This window comes from Podarcis liolepis (genome assembly GCF_965112155.1).
Source record: "Podarcis liolepis genome assembly, chromosome: 10".
In the NCBI taxonomy this organism is placed as follows: Eukaryota; Metazoa; Chordata; class Lepidosauria; order Squamata; family Lacertidae; genus Podarcis; species Podarcis liolepis.
Genome location: NC_139562.1, coordinates 48,865,780 through 48,882,898, shown reverse-complemented (window position 1 = coordinate 48,882,898; position 17,119 = coordinate 48,865,780). Strand labels below are relative to the sequence as shown.

Sequence of the window (17,119 nt, the reverse complement as noted above, 5' to 3'; positions counted from 1 at the left end):
ACTACTTCACCTGCTATATATATTGTTAATTATCTTCATTTTGACGAAAGCAATATGTATGTGACATTACCTCCAGTTATTTTTGGGTCCTTATGTTCAACAATAGAGCTGCAGTACTGAAAGTAAAACTGCTAGCTTTCCCCTGATGTGCGCATTTTGTTGGTGGTGTGCTAGAGAGACATTTGCAGCTTTAAAAACTCCTGAGATGAATATATAGCTCACCTACTGTTCCACAGTAGAGGATTTATCTGGGAGAAATATGTTTCTCATATCAAAAGAGCACATTCAGATGCTTTTTTAGATTGTATCAATTTAATCTATTTATATCCCACCTTATAAAAAATTAAATAATATTCAATCATTCCAAAACTATACAACAAAAACAGCAGAAAATCAAATCTCTAGCAAAGCCATCATTAAAATGAATAACATGACAAACAGGAATTAGAAAAAGGGGGAAAGCCTTGAAGCCATGTCCAAAATGAAGTTCGGAAGAAAACATAGTGAAATCTTAGGGAGTGGGTCGCTTGATTGTGGAAATCCAGCATACACACATTTTAGATGCATTAAAAGAAACAGTCTAGTTTTCTTCAGTTTCTCCACAGTCAAGTTGCCAAAAAAGCAACAACTGGAAATGGGATAGAAGCAGGCCAAGTTTGGCACTTTTCTGTTGCATTGATTTCAGCAAGAGAGGGCATAGGCTTTTAAGCAGCATTGATTTCCGTGGAAAAGCGCTAAGCTTTGGCTGAATTGTGCCTTTCTGCAGACTATAATATGAATGATTGTATAATTACAACTGGGTGTGCCCATAATGTGCAAATTTATTCACCTCTGTTCTGTTGTATATATCATCAGGATCATCCACAGAGCACTTATGGGTGATCTCTTTTTTTACCCTCCAACTTCCTGAGCTCTGCAACATGTTCAGTTTTCGGATTTGAAATATCTGTAACTCTACTAGCCAAACAGCATGGATATTTATTGTTATTTATTTTTGTCCACCGGCAGTGTCTCTGTTTTGTCAGGATGCAGCGTCAGTAAGTTGGCCCCCACCTATTATTCCTCCAGGTACAAGTTCAGCATTGACACAGCTTCATTCAGTTCACATCCAAAGGAGAAATGGAGCATATTTCACTCACATGTTGACAACACTGATCTTGCTTTGTGTCCTTCTCTTGGCAAGAGCCAATAGAAACGCTGTATCTAAGCAGATACAATTCCGCAGTCCATGTGGGATATGTGACCAGAGATATGAATTACGTTCCTAAGTTGTATCAGTGCTTTGTTAGATGTAAGCCAATAATGTTTTAATGCTGTCAATCCACTCAACCATGAAAGGCAACCTGTCCACTGGTACCAGTTGTGCCTATAACACACAGCTTTGGGGAAATCTGGGGTGCTTTCTAGGTAGCGGCCTCAGTTCACATACAGTGGACTCTCCTGCATGCCCCAGGATCCTCTTGAACAGGCAGGAGTTTTTTGATGGATGTGTAGATATTCCATGGAGGCAAGTCAGTGCCAAAAGCATTCCCTAAATGTGGAAAAATGGAAAGCTACTCAAACAGAATGTGGTATGTGAATTCACGCACAAAAGGGAAAGTCCCCTGCTACATAGAGTCAGCTGCACTGCTCTGCTCTCATAGCCTTTCACCGGTTGAATATCTAATTTGTGCCGCTGGAGGGAAGAGTGATGCTGGACTGAAGAGTGGGCAATCTCCACATTGGAACAAGCACCATGAACATGCCTTCAGTGGTTGGATGCCAGGAATTCATTAATTTACATCCCTGCTCCCAGCAACTTCTTGTTTTTGTATGTTTGTGGATCACGCTTCATGGGATGGGGACAAAGGTATCAGAAAGCTTGAAAAAAGATCTACCCTAGCACAAGAAGAAAAAATATTTTTAGTAAGGATTTTTCTCTGTCTTGAATTTCAGTGTCTATCCCATTAATTGGACCAGTAGCTTAGTCTAGGGGTTCCCAAACTGTGGTCCATAAGCTTCATTCAAGTGGTATGTGGTTTGTCTGTAAAAATGCAGTTAAATATCACACAGCATCAGCACATTATAATTACTACAAAAGGCTGAAAAATCATTAAGTGATGCAATGAACGCCTACAGCAAATTTCAAGTGGTCTGGACAGAAAACAGTTTGGGAACCAGTAGCTAGACCATGAAAAAGAAGTTTCACAGTAGTTATAATTTCGTGAAAATGTACTTAAAGTTGGCCAGCAGGTGGGCTGAAAACATTCCTCTATTGGATGACATAATTATGACATCACAATCCTGTTTGTTTAGCTGCTTGTATCAAGACTACAGGTATGGAGCCAGACTATTACTATGTATCCTGCTGTCCCTTTACAAGCCACAAAATCTTGTTAAGCCCCTAAGGTGAGAAGGCTGCAATTATTAAGATGAGAGAGGGCATAGAAGAGTTCTTTCTCTTGTCTGCCTCTCATTCCTTTTAGGAATGTGAAAGTCAGAAGAGGGAGGCAGGAGAGCATATGCAGAGGAGAGGAAGTGCCAGAGAAATATAATGTGTGTGTTTGGGGTCATGGTTATCTTGTTGCAGGGGGGTGATCCCTAGGTTGAAGACCAGAAGACAAAGCAAGGGAGATTGCTTTTGGGCTGTGGGGAGAGAGAGCTGATGGGTTGAAGCTCCTCCTCTTTCTTCGGAGCTGAAGCAATGCTTGAATTCGATAAGGATTCCTTTCTTTTAGAAATAAGGGTGCCAACTGCTGTGGAATGCCTGTTCTTTAATTCTAAGGCTGCAGTAGTTCACTGATGAAGGAACTCTGTGCATGCTCAGCGTGATTCGTAGCTATTGTAAATATTACAGGAGCCATCCCTGGGACTTTCCCCTCTCTCTGCATTTTTTAGTTCTCCTGCCTGTAATATTAATTACTTCACCAATCGCTATAGGGACCACAACTGCTATCCTCTCTTGCATAGTTTGCATTAAAATATGGTGAAGCTGGGTGGAACTGTGAATTGCAAGTGTTTGTGAACCTAAAATGTTGGAAGATATGTTCCTCATTCAGGAAATGTTTGTATGTGTGGACACTAGTGGGGGGGGGGGGATGGCCTGCAGTGTAACAGCAGATGACAATGATAGCGTCAGTAGGAGATTTCTCAGTAACAATGATGCCTTAATCATGTTTACTATAGCAGGGCAGCATTTTCAGTCTGCCTCCAGGATTGAAGTTTCCAGACAACTTTAAAGTTCATTTTTCTGAAACCTCCAAGAGCTACAGTACTGACTGTTGTTCCACTACCTATTGAACGACTGATTGATGACTGACACTGAAATCTGAGTTACAGGAAATACCATTATTGTGGTTATTGTATAAGGATATTGGGCTCAGCTACATTCCCCATTCCTTTTCTGTTTTGTTGTTGTATTATATTTTTTTAAATGCCAAAATGTTAGCCTTTTCTTGTTTATAGACAATAGTTCCAGAGAAAAGTCTGCAGTCGAAGACTCTGGAGAGTTGGGTGCCCCACTGAATTGGGTGATTACCACACACTGATGGTGCCCCTCCCCAATTCTCAGGAGTTCCCCCCTCACACATACCTTTGACCTTATTGCACCTCAGCCCAGTCATATTCAGTAGGGTCTCCTTACTCTCAGGAGAGCCTTATTATGGAGAGGACAGAGAAATAAAATATTTAAATAAATACATGATTTGCAAGTTTTGGTAAAAGTAACAAAGATTCCTTTATTCTTCTGTAATTGACACTAAGCAGAAATGAAACAAATCTAGATTTTTTACTTGTATTTTAGTAAAAGAGGAGTTTGATAAGTAAAAGTAGGGTTGTTGTTTTTTTTAAAAATAATGTATAGATGATGTCTCAGAAGTACTCTTCTAACCATTCTAATTTGTGAGACTTTTGTAAAAAAATGTTCTGTGTACAAAAACATAGCTTGTAGTGCCTCCCCATCCGCTTGTGTAACTATGCTTACTAGATACTTGTAGAGTTAGAACAACTTCTCAAATAAATCATCTCAGTGTTTGTGTTATGTAGCAAGCCCCTATTACCTACTGAGAGCATCTCCAAAATGTTTATTGTTTCTAAATAACTGTGCGAGTTTGTGTATATTCCGTTAATACACCCAAGTGATCTGAATTGCAAATTTTCACCTTGATCATAGATGACTTTTTGAAACTTCTTGTTTTATGTTCTACTGCTTCAGGTAACTTTTGACTGTCAATTTATTTATTGTGTTCCTATTGCTTGTAGCGTGATGGCCCTTATCCTATTTTATCTGTATGTTAATATGATAAAACTCCTGTCTCTCTCTCCTGTCTTATGTTATGACATGCCCTTTGGTTGTTCTTTACATGGATTACTTCAGCCCTGTTCCAGTGAAATTCCAACTGTATTGTTTGTTGGTATGTTTGTTTGTTTAAAAGTATTTGCAAAATGCTTTATGGCCATATCCTCACAAAATGATACTCAAGGAAGGAGTGATAACGATAAATAATGGCTATAACAGATAGTATTCAATAATTTCTCAGGGTAGTAGGTTTGAGCCCTACGCTGGGCAAAAGATTGCTGTATTGCAGTGGGTGGACTAGATGAGCCTTGTAGTCCCTTCAAACTATGGTTTTTCCCCCCAGTTAATGTCAGGCAGCAGCTCCAAATCCACTTTCTTAACATACTTGTGATCCCGGTTAAGGCAGTGAAGGCAAACGTCTATAAAGACCACTTCAAGACTGCAACATTAGGGGCAAAAAGTCAGCTGGAGCCACCATTAAGACCATCTCCCCCTTGCACTCACAAACCTAACAGATATTGACCGCGGGCAAAAAAGAAGGACCCCTGCAGCAAATCTAAGTGTTTGGGCAGGATTATAATGAATGAAGGCAGTCCTTCAGATAACACAGCCCCAATCCATTTATAGTTTAGAAAGGTTAAACACTTTGAATTAGGCTGGAAACGTACTGGTACCCAGTGCAACACACAAAATTGGTGTATGTTAACAATGAGGTAGAGGATTGGAAATGTACTCCTGTGGCCCACCTGACATTCCCCTATTGAATGACCACCTTGTTTTAATGGGGCCTGTACCCTTACCCGTGAAATTGAAACCCCTGGAAATGTGTAACTACTGTATGGTTTGGGCCTCTTTTTAGAAATGTGGCATCCAGTGTGCAGGCGCCAAGAAAGTCGAATGTAACTCAGATCTCTGTTAACATGGATATTCTATACATGTTTGCATTCAGGCTACTCTGTTCACAGATTCATTTGGGAATTATTTAATTTTTCCAAAGCTCTTTTGTTTTTGTTTTGTTTTTGCTGAGGAGCAACTTAATAACACTTTCAGCTTAATTATGCTAAAACAAACCTATGACAGTATGAAGCTGAGACACTGCATCAAACCATTTGGCTATGTAGCCCAGTCCTCCTTCAAACTCTCTGACTAATGTCTTTCCTGGTCTGTTTCCTGACAGCCTTTTTAATGTGAGAAGCCATGGACTTGGTCTGGAAACTGTGAAAACAACAAAGGACATGGTCTTTATTGCCCACATTTCAGAGCTGGGCTTTGGAGAGACAATAGGGCTGAATTTAATTAAGTTGTTAAGCTAGTGGAAGCAATGAATCCTGCTAGTGCAACAAGACTTTTCCCACTGATGCACCACCTCCCGCCTCACCAGATCTGCTTGGGGAGGTCAGGATTACTACCAGAACCCTGAGGGCATTGAGAGATGGGGTTGTTCCAGCTGGCAAGCAGAAATGCTTCCATTGATGGAACAATCTGCTTTAGCACTGTTGAATTGCACCTGTAGTTTTGGATTCTAAGACGAGTGAGTAGAAGGGAATTTACAGAATGAAATTTCAATACCTTCCTCCCTCTTGCTGCTGCCTGGACCTACAGAAAAGCATCCCTAGGGGGTTGAGCTCTCCTGAGCAATGTGGGATGGGATACAAGCAGGCGAAACGTACCCAGTTTGGTGGGTTGAGGAGGGTGGTCCTGACCAATGTAGGATGGAGTATGAGGGGCTGCAGGAGTCCAGCATTGACGCCTGGACCTTGTCGCATTGTTCAAGACACCTTGATGCTCTGGAGAGGCTTTTCAAGGGGCATAAGTGGCTGTCCTTCTATGAACCTTCTTCCATTCACCTTTCTCAATATGAACTTAATTAGCAGTAGATTCAGAACAGACAAAGGACTGCTTCACACAGCAGATATTTAACTAATGGAATTCACTAAGCAAGTTCATAAAGGATGGTCTATCAGTGGCTCTTTGCCATGATAGCACAATGAAACCTAACAGTTGTTGCAAGATCAATAGCAAGGAAGGGCTGTTGCCATCAGGTCCTACTTGTTGGCTTTTTCTAGCAGTGCTAGAAATGGGATTGTAGACAGAGGAAGCCCATTCGTGGATCCAATAGGGCTCTAGCTACATTCGTTCTTTACATTTATTGACAAAGGATACACACTTGTTAAATGCTGCAGAAATCTGATTTTTTTTACTGGATTCTGTACAGAATCATTCTATAGAGTACATTATGCTTATATCCAAGTAGTCCTACAGTTCTCTTAAGGGCAGGTGTTGATGTGCCTTCAGTGCACCATAAGGCATCCATCTAGATGAGGAACACAGCTTTTCTAAAATATATCTTTGAGAACAGATGGGCCAAGCTGCCCTTATGACTGACTCTTGGTTTTTAATGTACTGTAGATTTCTGGAGCAGATTGACCTCTCCTGGACATCAGTTCACTTGCAAACAAAGGATAGAGCCAAACATTTAGCTCAGACCACATACAATGATACTGAACTAGTTTGATCAGGCTGCAGTTCAAAATACTTTTTCTTTTTTAACCGTGGCACTGCCGTTTAAGGCCTTGTAACCTAGAGTATTGTATTTCTTCTTTGTCTTATATTTGAGAAACTTGCATATGTTTCCAGGCACTGTCTTGGTTATAACACCTTTTATCCTTGAAAGCTATGGATAAATTTAAAACCACTCAGACTTGCAAGCCTCTCAGCATGAGAAGGGGTTGTTTTTAAACTTAGTTCTTGAATAAAGAATCTCAAGATAATTTGCATCTTTTATATGTTGGGCTTTATATGTAGCTTTCCTACTCTTTCATTTTGAATACATGGAATCAATGTTTGACAGGGCCAGCCCAGGACATTTTGCTGTTTGAGGTGAAACTGCAAATGATGCCCCTCTTGCCACAATATTGATGCCTACTATTCAAGGCCATTCAACTTATTTTAACACATGAGGCAAAAAAAAAATCTACAACCACCTGTCCCCTTTCACTGGCAGTAAAAATGCAGTAATAATAAATGACAAATATTTGGTGCCTTTTCATGACATCCAAAATCAGCTGCCTGAGGTGGTAGCCTCACTCTGCTAATGGATGGGGTAAACCTGGCAGGCAAATCTTGTCCCCATCTTCACAAATGTGAAGAAGGAAGACCCAAGTAGCTAGCAACCATCGATACCAGGGAAGGTCCTGGAACAGATAATTCAACAGTCGGTCTGTGAGCATTTAGAAAAGGGATGCTATGATTACTAAGACCCAGCATGGGTTTCTCAAAAATAAGTCATACCAGACCAATCTGATTACTTTTTTTGATGGAATTACAGACTTGGTGGATTAGGGAAATACTGTGGATATAGTGTATCTTGATGATGTTTGAATTGTATAACAAATTCTACCAACCAAACTACAGTGGTACCTCGGGTTACAGACGCTTCAGGTTACAGACTCTGCTAACCCAGAAATAGTACCTCGGGTTAAGAACTTTGCTTCAGGATGAGAACAGAAATCGCACAGGGGCGGCGTGGCAGCAGCAGGAGGCCCCATTAGTTAAAGTGGTATTTCAGGTTAAGAATGGACCTCCAGAACGAATTAAGTTCTTAACCCAAGGTACCACTGTATGTATTTCAGTTTCTTTAATCTCTGCTAACTTTCTGTGAACTATGTTTTAAGATACTGCATTTACTAAGTGATGGAAATAACCCACTAGACGCAGGTCTCGCTATCTGAACACAATGCGTTCTCAGGAAATCGTTTGTTAAGACAAGTGTTTGCATAACGAGTCAACTTTTCCATTTATTCCAATGAGGAACTTTCTAATGTGTTCCTGACCAAAGGATTTTGACTCCAAAATGACACACACACACACACACACACACGAAAACCATATGAAACCTTACAAAAGGCAAATGAGGAAAAATGCTTTCTTGTTCAATCTCTCCTCCATTCTCCCCCTCCCATCATGTTTTCTGGCAAAACAGAAAAGGCTGTATATTAAGGCTGCATATTTGGTTACAGTACTACATGCAGGTTTGGCTGTTCATATTAGCGGTGTGTATAGAGGGGTTTGGATACTAATTCCTCATGTTTGGATAAGTGAGTTTTTGTATATCAAATGTTTGGATAGTGGGACTTGCGTGTATCTCCTATTCTGCCCCATATATGATTTAACCACTACTGTTCTGATTCATAGGGTGATTTATTGTGATGCCCAAAATTCAATGTCTTGTTAAATGGGAAGGATAAAAATTTCAGGTAATATATTTCACATTAGTTGCACTCCGGACTAGAGTGCTTATAATTAAAAATATATGTACCTTGTATGGTATCATGGGGAAGTAATCACCTTTTCTGTCACCAGCAGTTACATTGTTTGAGTTGAGCAGTTTGTGAAAATACCTCAAAAGATTGGTTCCTTTATGCCTAACATTTATCTTTGCCATATTTGAAGCTTTAAAAATACATATTTTGAATGATAGGATAAATGAAAAATTATTTTGGGGTGGGGGGGAGAGAATGTTTAGTCCTTTGAGTGAGAGTAATCTTATTTATTATCAGTTTCATTACTGTTAAGCTATCATATAGTTATTGTTGTTTTTTGAATTGGCTGCTTTCCCATATCAGATTCAAGCTGCAGTGTATGTAATGTGTTAAGATAAATATATACGCTCCCAGTTATCACAAAATCCTTGCTATTTGAATTATGTATATTTTGCTTATGTGCACTTTGAATTGTACTAATGGTAACCTTTAAATAATAGTTTCATTTCTGTGCTGTATGTATTTGAATAATGAACCATACAAAATGGGCTTGTGAAGGAAGCAGCGTATTCCAAGGACAGTTTGCATTTATGATTCAGTACCCTAAATTCCCAGAGAGTGGGTTAGGAACTGTAATGTATTTTGATTTAATGCCTTTACAGTTGTGTTGTTTTTAACCCACAACTTGAATTGTAATGGTAATCTAATTACCCATACATTTTTGTATATATGTGAAGACTGGTGAGATGCTGCAGCTGCTGCTGCTCGGACCGTGTTCACCTTTCTTTTCCCGGCCAGATTCTCAGCTGAGGTGATAAGAAGAGATTTGGGGCCACCTTTTTCTTGGTATCCAGTGCAGATCCAAATCCAACTTTCAGTGCATACACCTTGTGTTGGAGAACAGTAATAGACAATGCATTTGAAAGCATATTTAAAGTACATAATTTCTTCCCCAAAGAATCCTGAGAACTGTTGTTTAGAGCTACAATTTTCATTACCCTTAAACTACAGTTCCCATCGGAGAAGCCGTGTGCTTTAAAAATATGCTGTGGATGATGTAGTCTAAGAACAATTTGGGTTACTGCAGCATTGATTTTATCCTTTGCAGATGCAACTGGCCTGCTCACGGTTTCAGGGCTCCAGCTCAAGCCGTGAAAGAGCAGGAAACCCAATTTTACAAGTATGAATCTCTTTAGCCGTGTGTTTTCCTTTTGGTTTATTGGCTCTCTGCCACTAGTTTTCAGTAGAGATCCCAGATGTAGAGATTCCTGAGCATCATGAGAGAATTGGCGTTAAAGGGATGTAATGGATAATTGATTCTCCTTTTTCAAATGGGATAGCTAAAAAATAAATAAATCTTGGCGTGAAGAGTGCATTAAGGCCAGATTGGGAGAATAACCAACATTCAACTTTGCACGCAAATTAGCATGGTGATGGACCCTGATGTAAAATTGACTCCTCACAAAAATCTGATGGCTGTTTTCCTGGTTCTTTTTCAGAGGCTCTGCTCAGTAGTAAATGAAAGCTGAGTGGCTTCTTCCTTTTTGTCTTGATCCTGTCCTTCTTACTTAAGCAGTTTTGGGCAGAGTTAGCAAAATTCTTGTCCTCCGAAAAGCACCTGGCAAATGGAGGGCACTGAATAAACATTACACCGTCTCAGCAACACCAACAAGCAGATGGCTCATTTCAACCCAGTTGGATTTTAGCAAATGGGGAAAACACCTAGCTTGGTGTGCTGTTTAAAACAACAGTATGGATTGCAAATATTAAAGTGTTTTGCATTATGTTTGTAGCTTCATCTGGACAACTAATTTGCTGCAGTTTGAGACAGGAAGGGGTTGGCATCATTTCTAGCTTTCTATTATCTTTCTGTATTTTTCCTTTGAGGGCATTGCTTTTGTGATTGGTGATTGAGAGAACTATGTATTAACTTACCTGGAAGCTTGTTTTATCTGACTTTCCAGAAACATCTGTTAAGTATAGCTATGCTTCCCTCCATTATTGGTTTATCATAGAAGTGCTTGATATTGGGCCAGTTTTCCAAAAATAAGAAATCGGTTTCTTCTGGGGCTTGAAAAATGTCAACTTTCTGACTCCCTTTTCCAGTTTCCCCTTCTTCATAAGCACTTACTTAATTCATCCTATTTAAATAGGCTTCTGTGGAAAGCAGATTGGCAAAACTTCAAGCAGCTCCAAAGCCATTGGCTGCAGCCTCACCTTGATATGGTCAGGCTAGTTGCTGCAAAGCAGGTGCATAGCTCCAGGAGCTATTATGTGTTGCTGTGTATGGAGCCATTGAAGTTCCCAGATGGAGTGACTAAGCTTGTCATTTGACTGTTATTCGCTTTTGAATAACATGAATGTACTGAGAGTTAAATTTCAGTAATCTATTGTCAGTAAGGCAAAAAAAATAAATAAATAATAAAATTCATGCCACATAGGCTATTCATTTTTCAGTCTGAATTATCTCTATGCTCCTTGCATTTAGTTCAGTTTCTCCTTAATTTATGTAAGACCATTCTTGAAGAGGTCTTTGAACTTATGCTGATCTTTAGGTGTGTGTTGTGTTTTTTTAACAGGAGGAGCCAACTGAAACTTGGCTTTTATAATTTTTGCATCTGTGAGTTAAACCACAGAGCCTAGGACTTGCCGATCAGAAGGTCGGCGGTTCGAATCCCCGTGTCAGGGTGAGCTCCCGTTGCTCGGTCCCTGCTCCTGCCAACCTAGCAGTTTGAAAGCACATCAAAGTGCAAGTAGATAAATAGGTACCGCTCCAGCGGGAAGGTAAGCGGCGTTTCCGTGTGCTGCTCTGGTTCACCAGAAGCGGCTTAGTCATGCTGGCCACATGACCTGGAAGCTGTACGCCGGCTCCCTTGGCCAATAAAGTGAGATGGGTGACGTAACCCCAGAGTCGGCCACGACTGGACCTAATGGTCAGGGGTCCCTTTACCTTTACTAGGCATAGTATGGTCATGGTTATGTTCCTTCATAGAAAATGTTGAGAAAAATAAGCCCAGGGTGCTTTTTAAAAGGTCTTGCTCTCAGCCTTACACTTGTTCACTCCTTTTAATGATGGTTTGTTTGAATGATCTAGTGGACTTGCTGGAATTCTATATATTTTGCATTTATTTAAGGGGGGGGACTCATCTGACTATAGTTTACCATGTACTATATGGCAGAAGCTGGTCAGATACAGGTAATTGTTTTTCTATACCAACTTCTGCTTGCCCAGTGTTTCTGAAACGGTGGACATTGAACCACTTTCTGGTGTGCCTCAGTGCCACAGCTTTCCCCACCTTATAGTCATGCTATAGCCTTTTAGTCTGACTAGTACCAGCTCCAGAAACTCCTTGTCTGCTGATTATAGGTGGCCAGGATACAAAGGAGGGTGTGGGAAGGGAGGTCTTAGGAGGTGTTAAAGGGCAATAGAAACTGAGATAAGTGTTGTCTATGCTCTGGTAACCTTTGGTTATTTTCCTGCAATACATTATACGTAGGGACAATTTGAGAACTTCCGCTTGTTCAAAATTCAGTGGCCAGGCTGCTCACCACGGCAACATGGCTTGAGCATATAGTGTCAGTCCTGGCTGAACTGCACTGGCTGCCAGTTAGTTTCCAGGCCCAATTCAAAGTGCTGGCTTTGACCTATAATTCCTTAAATGAATCTGCACCACAATACTGCAAGGACTACCTCTCTCCATATGAATCTACCTGGACCCTGCAGTGTTCTTCTGAGGCCCTTCTTCATGCGCTTCTTCCATGAGAGGTCTGGAGGGTGGCAGCAGGAAATGGGCCTTTTCTGCAGTGGCTTCCCATTTGTGGAATGCTTTTTCCAGGGAGGTTTGGCTGGAGCCTTCTTCATACACTTTTAGTTGCCGGCAAAAGCATTGCTCTTCAAACAGGCCTTTGGCTGACTAACATCCTATATCCTTTTAAATATGTTGGGTGGGGTATTGGCTTGATTGGTTTTTGTCCTTGTTCTTATTATGTATTTTGTGTTTTTTTTCTTCTTGTATTTTTATGCTGTGAACCACCCTGAGATCTACAGATGAAGGGTGGTATACAAATTTTGATGATGATGATGATAGTAATACTGGTGTTTTGAAGAGGCTATATTGATATAAGCACCAGTCTTACAGATATAAATCACATGGTATAATCATCCTGGAACCTCAAAATGCAGGGTGGGTGGGTCCCTGTTTCTCATTAAAATGAAAAACAAATTGTGGAAAGTATCACAGATGTTGAGGGAAAGGATTCTAGCCTGGTGTTTTATTTGGCATGCTAATGTTTAACTTGCTAAAGTTAACGCTGATGGAGAGATTTCAAACATCTCACCTTCATTTTAAAATGGTATCTGAAAGACGGAGTATGTTACCCCCCCCCCTTTAAAAGTGAAGGTCTGCCATTATGGTAAATACTTAAAACAACCCCATTACATATCAACATCATATGTGCACATGTTGTGGCATATACAGAATGAACAGGTTGATCAAATCTTGAGAGTTGCTCATTCAAAACTTTACTTAACGTTTGTTACAGGCAATGAAAGGAAAAGCCAAATATACATGGTGGTTTTAAAGATAATCCTTTAAATTACTCTGACTGAAAAAAAGATAAGTTGCCAAATTCATACAAGTATGTTAAATTGCTCCATCACTTTATCTCTATAGAGAAAGATTGCCATCTGGAAAGCTTCCTAAAAGCTGTATCTAATTTTGTGTTGAACCTGAAACGTAAAAATAGAGCAGCTATAGAATATTGGGGAAAGTCTGTAAATAGCTCAAGAGTACTCCAGTCTTTATTTCATTTTACTATTTAGAGACAGTGAGTACCATCTATCTCCCTCTGCAGTCAATAGCAAAACTGCAGATCACTATGGTTTCACCTATTGCCGCTGGAAGTGTGCTCCGTGAAATCAGATCTTGCATTGTTCAATAAACAATAACCAGGCAGGAATTTAAATCTTCCTTGTTTTGAATTTTCCCACAGAGCACACCTGTCACACCAGTACCAATGCAAGTCCAGGGCCCATCTGTCAGTTTGCCACCTTCTGTGTTCACTGTACCAAGTTCGCACACAGAACAAGTGAAAAAACCTGGACAGAATTTCATGTGTCTCTGGCAATCCTGTAAAAAGTAAGTGTTTTTCTTTGAGTTGACCCATATATTACAAAGGTTTAGTTTTATGCAACATGATATTTGTGGTTGTTGACCCCCATCCTTTTTAAAGTTTCCCATCAGTCAGCTCACCTGTCAGCTAACCGAGGAAAAATGGCTTTTTTATAGAGAAACAGAGAAAAACATCCCTCTCTCAGTTCTTTTCCCACCACTGGAAACTAAGGTCTTCTTTTGCTAGGGAGTTCCTTGAGAAAGCACTTAACTGAAGATGGAAGACAAAGCTGAAGGTGATCTTTGGGAGAGTGAGAGAGCCAATACCCCTAGTGACTGGTTTTAGGGAACTTCATTTGAAATACATTATTCCCTTACCCTCAGTGTCAATGGTTGAACAGAATCTTCAGCACCATTCAAGCACCTGTTTGCACAAGTGGTCAGTCTTACAAATGTTTAACTCTTTCTTAGGGAAGGGGAGGTCTTTATCACCAATTTTTTTAAAGGTACAAATCCATTCCTTTCTGCTGCATATAAGTTCAGCGGTACCTCGGTTTTTGAACGTCTCCGTTGACAAACATTTCGGTTTTCTAACTCCATAAACCCGGGAGTAAATGCTTCAGTTTTCGAACACGCCTCAGAAGTCGAACATGCCATGCAGCTTCCACTGAGTGCAAGATCCTGAGGTCTAGCTGTAGGCTATAGAGTTTTCAGTTTTTGAACGTTTCAGAACTCGGAACGGTCTTCCAGAACGGATTACGTTTGAAAACCGAGGTGCCACTGTATTGCACAGTCTTTTGCAGCAAGCAACCCTCAGTGATAGTAAGTCAAACTTCTGAATAATTAACATTTGCCATTTCTTGCATTTTTATTTTTCAGTATTCATGTTGATTGCTCAGGCGACAAAATTGTTAGCAAAATCGTGTTCCTTCTTCGCCTGAGTTTAAATGTATTACATTTTCCAGGTGGTTTCAAACGCCATCCCAGGTTTTCTATCACGCTGCAACTGAACATGGAGGAAAAGACGTCTACCCTGGACAGTGTTTATGGGAGGGCTGTGAACCTTTCCAGCGGCAAAGGTTTTCCTTCATTACCCACTTGCAGGTAGAAATTGGTCTCCTATCCCTTTTCTCAGTATTGATGTGAAATTTGAAAGGCATTATTTTTATATAAATATAAAAATTCTATGCTAGAAAGTAAGTGGTGCACGTTCCTTCTAATGCCAAGAATGTCAGGCTCAGAAACAGTGCAGAAAAAGCAGTCCAGTGTGATCTGAGCTTGCTCAGTGGCCTTCAGGAACTACAGTAAATTAAGATTGTGGATGTGGGGAAGGAGGAATGATGGGGGAATTGTGAGGAGAGAATTTGCCAGCTTGAGCCTCTAATAGCTTATAGATGGGGTGGAGCATGTGCATCATGAGGTGAAATAACTTCCTTCTATGCACTATAGTGGGAGACAGCAGAAGGCCCAGCTATAGAACAACAGGGTGCTCTAATTCAGGGGCTTGCAGTCAGTGTCAAACCAAAAGTCTTATCACAACATACATATATCGCATTTGATAGTAATAAAATGCAGAGCAAGGGAATTTCTGCTCCTCTCTCCTCCACCAGCAAATACCATTTTATTTTCCCAGGCTTTGAAACCTCCTGAAGTGGTTTTAATGCTGCTGTGTTTATATCCTTATATCCTTATATCCTTATCCATGAATTGTTTTACTGATGTTTTGTTCTTCCTAATTTAATGTTGTGAACCACCCACTGCAATCTGATACTCACTTTTCTAGGAGTAAGCATCATTGAACTCAATGAGACTTACTTCTGAGTTGTCATGCATAATGTTGTGCTTTCAGTTCCCTGTAAGCATGATCAAAGCTTGTTCATATTTATTACATTTTTTTACAATGGCTGAGACCAGCATGATGCACCAAATATTTCTACCTCATTCTTCTACGGGCTGTAGGTTTGACCTTTTCCAGGTGTTTTTCTATTAGTTTCTGTGCAGTAGCTAGAAGAGTGCTTATCCAAATGGTGTTTTCCTTCTCCATTGCATTTCATTCTTCAGTCAATAACGAGGCAATGAATTATAACAACACAGTGTACAAAATGTCTCAAATTCACATTGTTCAATATGATGTTGCTGATTTTTCCATATTGACTGGGCAGTGTGCAGAGTCTCCACCCATTAATGTGAATGTGCATAATTGCAGTGTTTGTGAATGTTCACCAGTCAATTTATGAGATGTTTATGCACACACACACACCACTCTCTCTACTAGGTCTATGTTATGTATTTAACATTATTTTTTTCTCTCAAACAGGATAAGCACTGCTCAAGAGATGCCCTTCTTGCAGGATTAAAACAAGATGACCACGGACAAGCAGGAAGTTCAAAACCTTCCACAAAGTAAGAGACATGAGCTTCATTATTAATCTAGCAGCAGAATCCTATGCATGTTTTCTCAGAATTTCAGCTGTGTTCAGTGAAGCTGTGTCCCAGTTTATCATGCATAGGATTGCTGGCTAAGTTCTCCTGGATGAACACTTTCATTGTTGGGGATGCAGCAAGGTCACATTGCCAGTCACCAGTCTAATACCTCATCTTCTTCTGATCCTTTGGTGGCAGAGGGTGGGACAGCTTATGGGTGGCATGTAGCTCACCAAATCTGTATTTTTCGCTTGGCACATACTGTGTACAGCTCACCAAACAGTACACTGACAATTGTGTTATTTGTATGGAATGTCTGCTCATGAGTCTAAACCATTTTGCATTTTTCTAACAGTCGAACGCTAAATATCTTTGTCGCAGAAGGGTCCCAACATCCTTACTATTCCTTTTAAAATCTCTCACAGTTACAGAAACTAGGCATTATGCAAAGAGAGCAGTGACCCCCTTCCAATTTCAACTGCCAGTTGAATAAGTCATTATTCCTGTTCATCCCATTTTGAATGGGAACCAGAATTGTCTCCTTTTGTAATGCTCTCATCTTCATGAAAAGTTCTGTTTCTTCCTCATGCAGAGCTCTTGCTTCTCCCCTCAGCTCATGGGCCACACTCCTTGGCAGCATGACCAGTTATAGAAAGATTTGTGGGCTGCTTCCTAATCTCCCAATTCGTCCTCCGCTCTTCTCATTTTATTTATGTCACTTTTAGAGATAGTATAGAAGAGGAGACAGGGATGTTGGGACATGCCTAGACCTCCCGTTCTCTAGGTGGCACTGGTGCACTTATTTGCAAGGCATACTGAAGGGAAGGGAGAAAACAAACAGGCCACTGAGCTCCGTGTGGAACCCACTGCACACTGCAGCTGTGTGGGGAAAAGATCCTAACATGATTCTAAGGATGGCTATCAAAGGATTTAAAAAATTCTTTATCATATGATTTGAATAGATTGGATATGTTTGCACATTAGCAAAACAAATATTAAAAAGGAAAATCTGGATCTGTAACAACATTAGCAACTTGAGAATCAAC

The 17,119-nt window shown here is 40.3% G+C and overlaps 1 protein-coding gene and 1 long non-coding RNA gene across 7 annotated transcripts in view; one reads left to right on the top strand and one right to left on the bottom strand.

Moving 5' to 3' along the window:
* ARID2 (AT-rich interaction domain 2) overlaps positions 1 to 17,119 on the top strand; it is a 105,474-nt gene that overhangs the window by 85,271 nt on the left and 3,084 nt on the right. For all 6 annotated transcript variants that reach the window (XM_083463233.1, XM_083463230.1, XM_083463234.1 and 3 more), the window contains 3 exons: positions 13,531 to 13,676; positions 14,615 to 14,753; positions 15,967 to 16,052. In XM_083463233.1, the coding sequence (XP_083319359.1) occupies positions 13,531 to 13,676; positions 14,615 to 14,753; positions 15,967 to 16,052 (371 nt within the window). The remainder of the gene's footprint in view (positions 1 to 13,530; positions 13,677 to 14,614; positions 14,754 to 15,966; positions 16,053 to 17,119) is intronic.
* On the bottom strand, positions 974 to 2,379 carry LOC310687963. Its single transcript, XR_014516687.1, has 2 exons — positions 2,117 to 2,379; positions 974 to 2,023 (listed from the first exon to the last, which is right to left on the bottom strand). It is a non-coding gene; the product is annotated as an uncharacterized lncRNA (long non-coding RNA).